Source organism: Podarcis erhardii, assembly GCF_964252035.2.
Source record: "Podarcis erhardii genome assembly, chromosome: 7".
Taxonomy (NCBI): Eukaryota; Metazoa; Chordata; class Lepidosauria; order Squamata; family Lacertidae; genus Podarcis; species Podarcis erhardii.
The window spans coordinates 92218589-92233514 of NC_138511.1; the positions used below are offsets into that span (position 1 = coordinate 92218589).

The 14926-nt window shown below is 46.6% G+C and overlaps 1 protein-coding gene across 1 annotated transcript; it reads left to right on the plus strand.

Annotated features, from left to right (window-relative positions):
* The first annotated feature begins 100 nt into the window (after positions 1-100).
* Positions 101-12955, plus strand: LOC309345935 (sphingolipid delta(4)-desaturase/C4-monooxygenase DES2-like). Its single transcript, XM_081869443.1, has 3 exons — positions 101-286; positions 6771-7513; positions 11961-12955. Exons 1-3 carry the CDS (start codon positions 205-207, stop codon positions 12102-12104), a joined length of 969 nt encoding a protein of 322 aa, XP_081725569.1. The 5' UTR covers positions 101-204; the 3' UTR covers positions 12105-12955.
* The last annotated feature ends 1971 nt before the right edge of the window (positions 12956-14926 follow it).

A 14926-nucleotide genomic window follows, 5' to 3' on the forward strand; every position in this document is an offset into this window, starting at 1 on the left:
GGCCATCGTTGCCCACGGAGGTAGTAATTCCTCAGGGGAGCAAACTGGTTGAGCAGGTGCCTTAGCCCAGCAGGTTGGACAGGATTTGGGTTCAACAAGGGTAGTCTCACCTCACTCTCAGAAGGCAGCTGTGGGGATCACACCCCAAGCGACTCTCCATAAAAGCGGGGAGAGTCTTGAGTCAGGCTCAGAGAGGTCCTCCCCATGGGCAACACCGGGAGCAGAGATGACTTTGAGTGGGTCTACACAGACCAGCCCCACACAAGCCGAAGGAAGGAGATCCTGGGTGAGGTTGCAGGTGGAGGACTCTGCCAAGGGCAGAGACTGGAGGGGTGGGTGAAGGGCGAGGGAACTGGACTGACATGGCTACCAGCACCAAGAAGGGCTGGATTTAGGTTGGATGAGGCCCTGAGCTCCTGAAGGTAAAGGGGCCCTTGATATGTCCAGCTGTCCTTTGTCAACAACAAATAGTCGCTGTTTTTTCTGTTGAATATATGCTAGATGGTCATTTATGGACCTCATAGGTATCTCAAGCCATTTGCACATCCCAAATGTGTATTTTATCAAAGTAATCGTTGAACTGAAATACAATTGAGAAGAAGTATATTAATAGTGAAATAATTATTAAGCTCTTAACTTAAAATGATTTTTTGATTCATAACAAACCAAATAATGCAAACCCATTGGCATTTGGTAATAACAGAAGTTTCTTTAGAAATACAATTTACAAGGACTCATAATCTAGTAGGCTCTGGAAACTTGCTATAACATGAAATAATAATAGGTGATATATGATGCAAACTACTAATAATTATAAATTAAGTTTTATAACCTGTACAACGCAATTGTAGTTGATAAAAGCAGATGGGGCCCATTACTTACATCATAGGAACTAACGCAACACAACACAACACAACACAACACAACACAACACAACACAACACAACACAACACAACACAACACATTGTTGCTGTATTTAGTTTTTATTTTATTTGTTTTTTATCTTTTAATTTAGAAATGCACATCCAGTTGTTTTTTTACTTTAATTATTTGGGGGCCCCCCAAGAGACTGGGGCCCTAGGCTAGAGCTTGTTTATACGTAAATCCAGCACTGGCCCCAAGAACCATGTTAGACCTCTGCTGTTTCAAGGTGCGCGTGTGAATCGTCATGCGTGTCTGGCGCTGATGTGTATTTCTGCACACACTACTAAGAGACGTAGGACTGTCCGCTAGAGTTACCATTTCTGTGTGCTAGGATTATTTGGTTAGGACCTTTTGCAAGAGTTTGAGATCCGTCTGCAGACCCTCCAAAGGACTCTATTTTCTAGGGATATTCCTGGATTTACAGAAGCCATCCTGGTTTCTGATTTGTTCCTTGAATGTCCTGCTTTTCCTTAGGACGTCCCTATTTTCATCAGAGAAATGCTGGAGGGTCTGGAGCTATCTGACCTCCATGGCATCTGAAGGCAGCTCTGTATAGGGAAGTTTTTTAATGTTTGCTGTTTTGTTATGTTTGTATGTATGTTGGAAGCCACCCAGAGTGGCTGGGGCAACCCAATAAGATGGGCAGGTATAAATAGTAAAGTTACTATCGTTGTTGTTGTTGTTGTTGAATAGGACAGCCCTATTTTCATCCGAGTAATGTTGGAGTGTGTGTGTTTGTTAGAAATATGTGTTTATGCTTGTTTATGCTTAACCTTATGTCACAAGAAGTTCAGAAGGAATAAAGAAAGGTTGGCTTATTATTACATGAAATTCAAGGGGCAGAGCATAAGGATGGATGCTGCTTCAGATATCAAAATTACAGATTGAGTAAGCAGAGACTCATAAAGGTCCAGGGTGGGATCTGAGCACCGAAGGCCACCCGAAAGCAAAGGTGGGTTGACTTTGAAATGAATGAAGCTTAATCTCCAGGGCCCCCAATCTGAGAGGGGCCCCAGAAGAGACTTGCGTCCACCTGGCTTAAAAGTTTGGGTCTAGCAAACCCAACTGGAGTCGCAATGGAATCAAGCCAAATTGATTTTTGTTGCTGCTGCTGTATGTTTCCACCATCCCAGTAAGTAGCCCAGTGATGGTGATTTGTTGTGGAACAACCCTATGGACGAGGACGTGGGTGGTGCTGTGCGTTAAACCACAGAGCCTAGGGCTTGCCGATCAGAAGGTCAGCGGTTCGAATCCCTGCGACGGGGTGAGCTCCCGTTGCTCGGTCCCAGCTCCTGCCAACCTAGCAGTTCGAAAGCATGTCAAAGTGCAAGTAGATAAATAGGTACCGCTCCGGCGGGAAGGTAAACGGCGTTTCCATGTGCTGCTCTGGTACGCCAGAAGCGGCTTAGTCCTGCTGGCCACATGACCCAGAAGCTGTACACCAGCTCCCTCGGCCAGGAAAGTGAGCTGAGCACCACAACCCCAGAGTCGGCCACGACTGGACCTAATGGTCAGGGGTCCCTTTACCTTTAACCCTATGGAAGAAGATAACAGTGAAAGGGGTCCCATGACAGTTCAGGCTTCAGAGCCCCCAGAATGCCACTACCCTAAAGCCATGTGGACTGTGGGGTGAGGCCCCCTGCCCTGCCACTGCCCCAAGGAGCCTTTGCCATATTGCATGCAGGAGATCCCGGGGGAATTGAGGAGGAGGGTGGGAGAACAAGCCCCACTATCTCTGTCCTCTTAACGATTCTCTCATGGGATTGTGGAAAGGCTGAAAATAGGTTGTGCGTATTCTGACATGCTTTAATTTAATCAATCCATATATAAATTAAATGAAACACAAATCTGCAGGCACACCCTCCTTGAGAACGTTCGTATCTGATATCATGGGTACATATTGGGGCGTGAAAGATTGGAGGGGAGATGCAGGGATTATTTACGCTTACCTTTTGCTCCATGCTTTTAAGCTCCAGGTTCAAGTGGTTTTCCCCTCCACCCTGGAGCTTTGCCTGCAAAAACCCGCTCTTTAATTCACCCCCACCGTATGCTTGAAGCACTGTATGAACCGTTGCAGTTCCCCTCCAGCCAATAATCCTGGGAGTTGTGTGTTACTTTCCGTTTCAGAAAGAATTCTGTAGATTTTGGCCGTCTTCATAGGTGCTTGAGTTGAGATTCCCGCATTGCAGGGCGCGTGCAAACTCTACAGTTCTATGATTCTATGACTAAGGCAGCAACATGTTTCAACCTGGAAGCGAAAGTTGACTTCCAGGAACCTTTTACAACATTCCTGAGAAATCCAGCACCACTCAGAACCATACTCTCTAATTATCTCAGCTCCGGTGAGGTGGAACGGCCCAGCGCCATTGCTATGTGACACACTAGGAGATGTTGCATCTTACGTGGGCGTTATTTTTCTGAGAAAACCTCTTTTGCCAAGAAGTGCAATGACTCCACGGCCAAAGATTTAGACACAGGTCGTTTTGTTCTCTCTTCCCTTTCCGCTTTTAGTGCTTAAGGAATCATAGAATCATAGAGTTGGAAGAGACCACAAGGGCCATCGAGTCCAACCCCCTGCCAAGCAGGAAACACCATCAGAGCACTCCTGACATATGGTTGTCAAGCCTCTGCTTAAAGACCTCCAAAGGAGCAGAGGAACATGGCAGCCCTTTAGCTACATCAGGCCGAAGGGCCAAGTTATTCTAGTCCAGCATCCGAAAGTTAACCCTTTAGTCCTGGAAATGGCATGCAACTCAACAACTCTTCCCAACACCTCTTGCCAGGACTGAGGGTCCCTGCCTTGCACCCCCCCTAAGGCTCCTCCACTCCCAGATGTTTCCCAAGCAGTCTCAAACTGCACCTGCACACATCTGGCCTTCGCTCCGCTCTCCTCCTTACCCTGCGCGTTCTTGGAGACCAGCGGGGAGGGGAGCTTGTCGCAGACAGTGTGAGGTGTTCCCAAAAGAAAGGAAGGATTGAACTCTGATTAATAAGAATACACACAGAGGCTTGAACCGGCAAGAATCTGGGAAGGGGGCGTATAATAATCTCTGTCTCTCCACCCTCCGGACCAGGTCATTTTATTCACAAAAGAACTTTTACAGAGTGTTCGTAAGAACCAATCAGATTTCTTCCGAGCATTTCAACAAACCCCACGTGGGGACAAAGTTAATCTACCAAAACTAATTAAGCACACATACCTTTGGGGTAAACAAAACAGAACTACAAAGGAGTGCATTTGGCAACCTCGGGAATTGATAAACAAGCAATATACATGGTAAGCAGGGTGGCCAGGAAGACAGCGATCATTCTCACTTTCAGGTGAGATGTGTTTCCTGGCCCTAAGATTAACACCCTGGGATTAACATATCAGAAAAGCTACATCAAAGAAACTGCCCACTGTCTTTGATGACGCAGGCGAAGCAACTGGGCTGTGTAGGTGACTGGTCAAGAAAGAGAAATGGAACAGGGATGCAGAGGTGTGGATTGATCAAGAATCATATCAAAATAGTTTAAACCCAGTCAACGCAATGCTTTCATTGCTGACACAGATGGATTACTCTATATTTGTTATAATTCCTCATAGCAATCCCACCTGATCACTACACCGGGGGGGGGGGGACTCCTGGGGTGCTTCAATGGCCTCTAGACTCCTCTCCTCTGCTTCATCATCAGAGTCTGAACTGTTCTCAATCACAGGCTCCTCCTGCTCACTAAAGCCCGTTGTCCCTTCCGTATTCAGCATCTCTTCCCAAGTTTCCTCCTCTGACCTCTCCTCAGTGTCCCACCACCAATCCCCGGGCTCCAAGCCTTCCTCTTCTGGGATCTTCCTTGGGGGTTCCCCAGCTGGCCCCTCCCACCGCTCCTCTGCATCCAACCAGTCCCTGACAACCAGATCCCCCAATGGGAAGCCCACAAGCATATATATATATATGCAGTGGTACCTCCGTTTAGGGATGCGGGTGGTGCTGTGGGTTAAACCAGAGCCTAGGACTTGCCGATCAGAAGGTCGGCGGTTCGAATCCCCGTGACGGGGTGAGCTTCCGTTGCTTGGTCCCTGCTCCTGCCAACCTAGCAGTTCGAAAGCACGTCAAAGTGCAAGTAGATAAATAGGTACCGCTCCGGCGGAAAGGTAAACGGCGTTTCCGTGCGCTGCTCTGGTTTCGCCAGAAGCGGCTTAGTCATGCTGGCCACATGACCTGGAAGCTGTACGCCGGCTCACTTGGCCAATAAAGCGAGATGAGCGCCACAACCCCAGAGTTGGCCACGACTGAACCTAATGGTCAGGGGTCCCTTTACCTTTTACTTCGGTTTACGAACTTAATCCGTTCCGGAAGCCCGTTCTTAAAGCAAAACCGTTCTTAAACAAAGGCATGCTTTCCTTTATGAGGCCTCCGCCGCCGGTGCTCTTCCACCGTTCGGCTTCCGTTCTTAGGCCAAGGTAAAGTTCGCAAACCGGGACACTACTTCCGGTTTTGCAGAGTTCATAAACCGAATCGTTCGTAAACAGCACCGATCTTAAACCGAGGTACCACTGTATATAATTTTTATTAAATTTTGTTTTACAGTTTAAAATACTCATTTTACACCTTTAAGATATCAGTGACTCCCTTTCTTCTCTTTCCATGGTTCATTTTACATATCATAAATCCCTGCATGTTTTTCAAAAGCTACACCAATCGGTGTTCCATTATTGCATCCATCAAAACTTGTTTGCGCTGTTGAATTTATCTTAATGCCGCCAGCGTTTTCAGCAGTACACAAATATTTCCCGTATATTCAATAAATGTTTTCCAATCTTCTTTAAACATATGTTTTTCTTGTTCTCTTATTCTATATGTTAAGTCTGCGAGTTGTGCATATTCTGTCAACTTACGTAAGTTGCCACTCTTCGGGAGTTGGGACTTCACTCGTTTTCCATTTCTGGGCTAATGAAACACAGACCGCAGTAGTAGCACACATAAATAACCTTTTTTGACATCTGGGGATTTCAGTCTGAAATTTCAGACTGAAATTCCCAGCAGGACATCAGTGTTAATGAAGTTTTTAGAGAAGTTTTTAATGACTGCTGTTTTAATGTTTTTTTAATCTTTTAATTTTGTTGGAAGCCGCCCAGAGTGGCTGGGGAAACTCAGCCAGATGGGTGGGGTAGAAATAATTAATAATGATAATAATATTAGTTCAGAAACTGCAGCTCGTGTTGAGTGTGGCAACACAGCCTTTGGCCAGAACAACTCTGCACCCATGTATTATGCAGGTAGGTAGCCGTGTTGGTCTGCCGAAGTCGAAACAAAATAAAGAAATTCCTTCCAGTAGCACCTTAGAGACCAACTAAGTTTGCTGTTGGTATGAGCTTTTGCGTGCATGCACACCTCTTCAGATACCTGTATTATGCAGCCACTAAAAGCTCCTTGCTGGCTGCCAGGAAATCTCCTAGCTTTGTTCAAGGTATTGATGCTGACGTATGAAACCCTAGACAGCTGGATAGGAACCAGGTAACCTCAAGGATTGGTGGGGTATAAGTAATAAATTATTATTATTAATATTATTATTATTACTGTCATACCTTGGGTTGAAGTAGCTTTGGGATGAATATTTTCGGGTTGCGCTCGCGCACTCACAGACGCTCAAAATGACGCCGCGCGCATGTGTGGAAGTGGCGATACGCAACCCGCGCATGCGCAGATGCGCAGTCCCATTCAAATCCAGAGGTACCACTGTATTATTATTATTATTATTATTATTATTATTATTATTATTATTACCCTCTCTCTGCCTGCGATTCACTGCCACACCAACTAATGCTATTGCCTTCCCCTCTCACCCCTCTTTTCCTCCACAACAGCTAAGTACCCAGAGATCAAGAAGCTGATGGGCCCCGATCCCAACATGAAGTGGGTGGTGACCCTCATGGTCCTGACTCAGCTTCTCGCCTGCTCCCTGGTGAAGGGCTTGCCTTGGAAGTGGGTCTTCTTCTGGGCCTACGCCTTCGGGGGCTGCATCAACCACTCGCTGGCGCTGGCCATCCACGACATCTCCCACAACGTGCCTTTCGGCAACAACAAGGCCAAGTCGAACCGCTTCTTCGGCATGTTCGCCAACCTGCCCATCGGCGTCCCCTACGCCACCTCCTTCAAGAAGTACCACGTCGACCACCACCGCTTCCTGGCCGTGGAAGGGTTAGATGTTGACGTCCCCAGCGAGTTGGAGGGGTACTTCTTCAACACCCCGCTGAGGAAGTTCCTCTGGGTCTGTCTACAACCTCTCCTCTACGTCCTGCGGCCGCTCTTCATCAACCCCAAACCCATCTCCAAGATGGAGCTCATTAACGTGGCTGTCCAAATGGGCTATGACCTCCTCATCTACAGCTTATGGGGCTTCAAGCCTGTGGTCTACATGGTCGCTGGAACCCTCTTGGCCATGGGCCTCCACCCCTTCTCTGGCCACTTCATCGCTGAGCACTACATGTATGCCAAGGGTTATGACACCGTCTCCTACTACGGGCCTCTGAACTGGTTCACCTTCAACGTGGGCTACCACATGGAGCACCACGACTTCCCCAGCATCCCAGGAAGCAGGCTGCCACTGGTAAGGCCAACAGATTCTCTTGGGTTTCCGTCGCATAGAGCCTTCCAGGCTCGGTGTAGCGGGGGGGGGGGTTCCGCCAAAGGCGAGTGGGGTCTCACCAACTGCAGACTTGTCTCAGCCCTTGCCAAGGCTGGAGTCAGATGCAGCTCGGAACAAAGAGGCAGAGTCAGTTGTGGGCAATGTTGTTGTTTAGTGGTGTCCACCTCTTTGTGACCCCCTGGACCAGAGCACGCCAGGCACTCCTGTCTTCCACTGCCTCCCGTAGTTTGGTCAAACTCATGCTGGTAGCTTCAAGAACACTGTCCCACCATCTCGTCCTCTGTCGTCCACTTCTCCTTGTGCCCTCCATCTTTCCCAACATCAGGGTCTTTTCCAGGGAGTCTTCTCTTCTCCTGAGGTGGTCAAAGTCTTGGAGCCTCAGCTTCAGGATCTGTCCTTCCAGTGAGCACTCAGGGCTGATTTCCTTCAGAATGGAGAGGTTTGATCTTCTTGCAGTCCATGGGACTCTCAAGAGTCTCCTCCAGCACCAGAATTCAAAAGCATCCATTCTTCGGCAATCAGCCTTCTTGATGGTCCAGCTCTCACTTCCATACATCACTACTGGGAAAACCATGGCTTTAACTATACGGACCTTTGTGGGCAAGGTGATGTCTCTGCTTTTTAAGACGCTGTCTAGGTTTGTCATTGCTTTTCTCCCAAGAAGCAGGCGTTTCTTAATTTCGTGGCTGCTGTCACCATCTGCAGTGATCATGGAGCCCAAGAAAGTCAAATCTCTCACTGCCTCCATTTCTTCCCCTTCTGTTTGCCAGGAGGTGATGGGCCCAGTGGCCACGATCTTTTGATTTAGTTCTTTTGATTTCATATGCCTGTTGGTTGTTTGTTTGTTTTATATGCCTGTTGTTGAGAGGAGATAGCCACCTTCAAATATTTCAAGGGCTGCCACGAGGAGGATGGAGCAAGTTTGTTTTCTCCTGTTCTGGAGGGTAGGACTCAAACCCACGGTTTCAAGAGACAAGAAAGGAGATTATTGGCTCACCCACACTTCAACTTCTCCTGCGTCTAGAAAGGACGGCTCCAGGAAGTTCTCCTCCCCCATCCCCCGGTCCTATTCTGGGGGAAACCCATTCTTTAGTGCTAAATCGGAGCAAATGTCAACCCGGAGAAAACCTGAATTTCCAGTTTGCTCTAACTGAGCGATAAAGAGCAGGGGGCAAGAGGAAATGTGTCTGAGCTCTCTGACTAAATATTTTCTGAGAAGTTATATTTTCTGAGAATCCTCCGGAAAAACAATCTCTCAAAGGACCTGTACTTTGGAGAGTGTATTAACTTATGGTCTCTGTGTGTGGTTTGGGAGCTGCACGGTCAGGGGAAAAACAATGCTGTCCAGGGTTGTAAAGACTGCAGAGAGAATAATTGGGTGCCCTCTTCCCACCTTGGATCAAATCTACGCTTCCAGGTGCCATAAGAAAGCTGCAGAGATAGCGCAGGAAAGTGCGCACCGCGGAAATGATCTCTTTCAGCTTCTGCCTTCTGGAAGAAGGTCCAGGGTTATAAAGACCAGGACTAGCCGCCTGAGAAACAGTTTCTACCCAAATGCGATTTTGGTTTTAAACGCAGTGTAAGGAGTCTCTATGGGAGTATATTGTATTTTAAAAATGGGGTATCAGAGTTTTTAGGGGGCTAACCAGGCTGGGATAGCAGGCTTGTTGGTTTTTGAATGTCTGATGTAGATTCCCCCAGCCAAAAAAATTTGTTGTTCTGTATGGGACAATGACAATAAAGATTATCGTATTGTATCGTAAGAGTTGTTCAGCAGTGGAACAGATCACCTAAGGTGGTAGACTCTCCTTTGTTGCAGATTTTCCAACCAACGGGTGGCCATCTGTCAGGAATTCTTTAGCTGGGGTCCCTTCTTTGCAGGGGCTTCGACGAGATGACTCCCAGGGCCCCCCGTTCAACTGCACATTTCTACGAATCTATGAAACAGCAAATGAAAAAAATAATAGTAATTCAATGAAGCAAATCACATCCCTTTTCCATGTGCGTACAAAAGAGTCTTGAATCATTTGGATATTTTTTTCTTTTGAAAGATAGTAAGTAGAATCACAGAACTGTGGGGACCTTCAAAGGTCATCTAGTCCAGCCCCCTCTTACAATGCAGGCATCTCAGCTCAAGCATCCAGGACTGATGACCATCCAACCTCTGCTTCAAAACCTCCAAGGAAGGAGAGTCCACCACCTCCCAAGGGAAACTGTTCCACTGTGGAAGATGTGCTCATTAATGTATGTGCACATTATGAAAGTGAATTCAGTTGTGATTTCAGCGTATCTCAGTTCCAGCCCAGAACACATCGGTTAATAATAATAAATTTTATTTATACCCCGCCCTCCCCAGCCAAGACCGGGCTCAGGGCGGCTAACACCAGGTATAAAACAATTGATTAAAATACAACTTAAAAACAAAATTAAAATACAACGTTAAAATGCAACCTCATTTCAGTAGAAACTCAAATCAAAAACTTTTTGGGGATGAAATCTTCACCAAGGCCAACTATGCAGACTGGTCCTACATGGGCCAGAAAAAAGCCAGGGAAGTCCCCAAACAGGAGTTCCGTCACAGAAGGAGAAAGGGAAAAGGAAAGAGGGGGAGGGGATCAAGTGGATTCCAAGCCAAAGGCCAGGCGGTTAGGGTGGTTCCACCTCCCCAGAACCTGACTTGAATTCAGATCCCATAATCAGTGGCATCAGGGGAGTCTTTAGCATATGCGCCGTCAGGGTGGCAAAGATCCGGCCAGCGCCCCCGTTTGACAAGCGCCCCCGTTTGACAAGCGCCGCCGTTGTAATCTTTGGTAAATGAGTGAACAAAGTCCTTTGGTGAAACAGTAGATATGCATTTCGGCAATACCTAGGTATGAATGTATTTTGTTTTCCCAGCTTGATCAAAATTATTTATTATTTCATAACGCGGGTAGTTAAGGGCTTCGGTGGCTTCGGCGGTGGGTGCCCCCCAGAATTTGGCGTCTGGGTGCCCTGCACCCCTAGGTAAAGGCGGCCCTGAGTGGCATTTTGTTGTTGTTTAGTCGTTGTTTAGTCTGACCTGTTGTAAATAAAAATATGCCCTTTTCCCTTATGGGGTATCCAAGAGCCCATATAGAGTCCTTACATAGGTTCCCTATTGGTAGGAGAAAATAACAGAGGCCAACCAGAGAATATTGAGAAGCAAAGCAGCTAGTAAGCCTGATCTTTATTGATCTGTTGCAACAGGGTGCTCCCCTCACACCCAGGAAAGGAGGAGGACCCAGAACAATGGCACGCAAGGCCTTATAAAGACTTTTGAAATTCCCATCCTCTAGATCAAGACCACCCCCAGAAACATTATGCATTCATCACAGAAGGGGTGTAACCTAAGACCACCCCTCAGATACATCCCACCTACATCACAGAAATTTAAATGTTGTTTTTCTCTTGTCCTTGTTTATCTCCTGTCTGGCAGGTTGCTTGATTGGATTTCCTGGGGAGCCTGGCCATTCTCCTGTAGTGGTAAAATACTTATTTCCTGGGCCAGGTCACAGGCTCACACCTTTATTCAAACACAGATTAAGACAGGATTTGTGAAGGAAGAGACAATGGGGAGGCTTTTCCATTTTGACCATGCAGGGAAACATTTGCTCAGTTTAGGAATCAAAATGGTTCCAGGTTGGCTTTCCTGTGCTGATCTATGTACGTGTGGTTATGAAAGTTGCCATATATCTAAGACTTCCATACATCACTACTGGGGAAACCATGGTTTTAACTATATGGACCTTTGTTGGCAAGGTGATGTCTCTGCTTTTTAAGATGCTGTCTAGGTTTGCCGGCGCCTTTCTCCCAAGGAGCAGGCGTCTTTTAATTTCGTGGCTGCTGTCACCATCTGCAGTGATCATGGAGCCCAAGAAAGTCAAATCTCTCACTGCCTCCATTTCTTCCCCTTCTATTTGCCAGGAGGTGATGGGACCAGTGGCCATGATCTTCGTTTTTTTGATGTTGAGCTTCAGACCATATTTTGCGCTCTCCTCTTTCACCCTCATTAAGAGGTTCTTTAATTCCTCCTCACTTTCTGCCATCAAGGTTGTGTCATCTGCATATCTGAGGTTGTTGATATTTCTTCCGGCGATCTTAATTCTGGCTAGGGATTCATCCAGCCCAGCCTTTCGCATGATGAATTCTGCATATAAGTTAAATAAGCAGGGAGACAATATGTAGCCTTGCCGTACTCCTTTCCCAATTTTGAACCAATCAGTTGTTCCATGTCCAGTTCTAACTGTAGCTTCTTGTCCCACATAGAGATTTCTCAGGAGACAGATGAGGTGATCAGGCACTCCCATTTCTTTGAGAACTTGCCATAGTTTACACCCCTCGTTCTTCTGTTTCTGTCTGATTTTCAGTGTTTCGATGTTTTTCCTTCCAGGTGAGGAAAATTGCCCCGGAGTATTACGACCACCTTCCCTACCACAACTCCTGGATCCTTGTGCTTTGGGATTTTGTTTTCAAAAGGCATCTGGGGCCCTTTTCCCGCGTGAAGAGGACCCACAAGCGGGACAAGAACTTATGAAGCTGGAGGGAACTGGCGCTTGCCTCCCGCCCTCCCCCCCCCCGACTTCCAACACCTCCAGTTCTCCCCCCACCTCCCCCATGAAGGGGGACGGGGGGGGTGATGAGTAGAGTCGCTGAAGGCTGTTCTCAAAAGCAAACCTAAACACATTTTTACAAAGAACATCAAGAGTGTCAGCAGCAAGAATATTATTGGCACAGAAGTGGAAGCAAGAAGAATTACCGACGAAAGAATGGAGGATGAAATTGTTGGACTATGCAGAATTAGATAAATTAAGAGGAAGGATTCGAAACCTGTGGGACCAGAGATTCTTAGAAGACTGGAGTAAATATACGAACTACCTGAAAAGTAATCGTGGATGAACATATTACGCTAGTAGGATGGCAAGAAGTTTTGTAAGGTGGACTATTTGAAATACAGTGGTACCTCAGGTTACATAGGCTTCAGGTTACAGACTCTGCTAACCCAGAAATAGTGCTTTAGGTTAAGAACTTTGCTTCAGGATGAGAACAGAAATTGTGCTCCGGCAGCGCGGCAGCAGTGGGAGGCCCCATTAGCTAAAGTGGTGCTTCAGGTTAAGAACAGTTTCAGGTTAAGAACGGACTTCCGGAACAAATTAAGTACTTAACCCGAGGTACCACTGTATTGCAAGGAAGACTATGAGAAGAACTATTAGTTAATGATAATTAAGAGTAATAGAGAAATTAAGAGATGCAGAATAAGTGATAAAGAACAAAAAATCATCAGAGGTGTTGATGGAAGTCTAAAATATTGTATAAAATGAAAGTTATGTTGTATGACTGTTGGAACTGATAGTTTTTAAAAATTAATAAAAATGTGTGTGTGTGTGTGTGTGTGTGTGTGTGTGTGTATAAAAGAGCACCAGAAGAGCCTGCTGGATCAGGCCAGTGGTTCATCTATTCCGTTATTCCACTGTCCTGTTCTCACAGTTACCTGTTCTGCCCCATAATTCCTGCAGTTTCCAACAACTGGTGTACAGAAACATTTCTGTACACTTGTGCAGGCAGAGCATTGCGGCCCTCTCCTCCTCCTCCTCTTCCATGAATTTGTCTAATCCTCTTTTAAAGCCACCCAAGATGGTCGTTGCTGCTGCCTACTGTGGCAGGGAGTTCCACAGTTTAACTCTGCACTGCGTGAAGTGCTGCTTCCTTTCCTGTGTTCTGAACCTTGCAACTGAAGCTTCGTTGGCTGTTGGGAGGCGTCGGAGAGATTCCTAGACACAATAAATTGATCTGAAACGTATTTTCTGTTTCTCTTGGAAGTTCCTAACGGGGATGGAGTCGTGTGCCTCTTCCCTCCAGGGCCCATCAACATGGCAGCGTCGTGGGGCTAGGAATCAAAATGGCGGTATCGTTGGCCTACAGATTTCTCATAATAATAATAATAATTTATTACTTGTAACACTCCCATCGGACTTGGGTTGCCACTCTGCAACATATATAAAAACATAATAAAAAAGTAAACATTGAACAGCTTCCGTATACAGGGCTATCATCATCAACTGTTGCTAAATTCTACGATGGGAAGAGACTCAGTTACGCTTAATCTCTAGGGTGGGGTGGGGTGGGCTGTGAATTAAGGGGTTCTGTGTGCAAATCATGCCACTCTCCCCAGACCAGCAGGAATACACCCAACCCTTTGCCGGATGCCAGAACCAGCCTCATCCCCTCACCTCTTCCCAGCGGGGTTTGGTGGGGGTCAGAGTGGGGTAAGAGAACACAGGTGAATATCAGAGGGGGCAAGGCATCCTGCCAACACACTGCCCCACTCAGTTCTTACCCCCATCAAAAGATGGAGGGCAGGTGACGGAAACTCCAGATATTTTAGACTACACCACCAGCTGTCACCCGATTAAAGAAATTATAGTTGCTAAATCGGATAGAGCTCAGTTAGTTATTAATTGAATCTGCAAAAGTTTGCCCATGACCGGGGGAAAACACCTCACTTCTGGAACAGGAGTAAGCAGCCGAATTCATTTATGATCAGCTGATGTGCAAAGGTCCCTCCGTAAACACAGAAGGCCTTTCCTAAGATGTCAAGCGGATTTTTTAAAAAATAAAATACTTGTCTTAAAAATGGGGTCCAGACGGTTCGTCAGGCTGGGATATGGGCCTCATGAAGGTCAGGACTAACCTAAATTGGATTGACTTCAACAGATGACCAAGCTCAACATCTGAGGGAGGGACAAAGGTAGGAATTGCTGAATGGATCAAAATGCTTTGAGATGCTCAGAACCGTCCCATGAGCTTATTGAGCATCATGTACCACAGGGAATAAAACTGGGGTATTTCTTGCATTATAGCACCCTCTAGTGAATAATAATAATAATAATTTTTATTTATACCCCGCCCTCCCCAGCCAAGGCCGGGCTCAGGGCGGCTAACAAGCAATAATAAAAACAAGTTGAATGAATACAACATAAAAACAAGATTAAAATACAACATTGAAACATTGAAACATTAAAATGCAGCCTCATCACAGGAGGAGAAAGGAAAAAGAAAGAGGGGGAGGGAATCAAACTGGCTCCAAGCCAAAGGCCAGGCGGAACAACTCTGTCTTACAGGCCCTGTGGAAAGAAATCAGATCCTGCAGGGCCCTGGTCTCATGAGACAGAGCGTTCCACCAAGCTGGTGCCATCACTGAAAAGGCCCTGGCTCTGGTTGAGGCCAATCTAACCTCCTTGCGACCTGGGACCTCCAAAATATTGTCATTTGTGGACCTTAAGGTCCTCTGCGGGGCAGACCAGGAGAGGCGGTCCTGTAGGTACGAGGGTCCTAGGCCGTGAAGGGCTTTAAAGGACA

Coding starts and splice junctions, on each gene's coding strand:
- LOC309345935 (XM_081869443.1), top strand. CDS start 205: ATGGGCAACACCGGGAGCAGAGATGACTTTGAGTGGGTCTACACAGAC. Junction 287..6,770: donor CCGAAGGAAGGAGATCCTGG/GTGAGGTTGCAG, acceptor CCTCCACAACAG/CTAAGTACCCAGAGATCAAG. Junction 7,514..11,960: donor CAGGAAGCAGGCTGCCACTG/GTAAGGCCAACA, acceptor TTTTCCTTCCAG/GTGAGGAAAATTGCCCCGGA.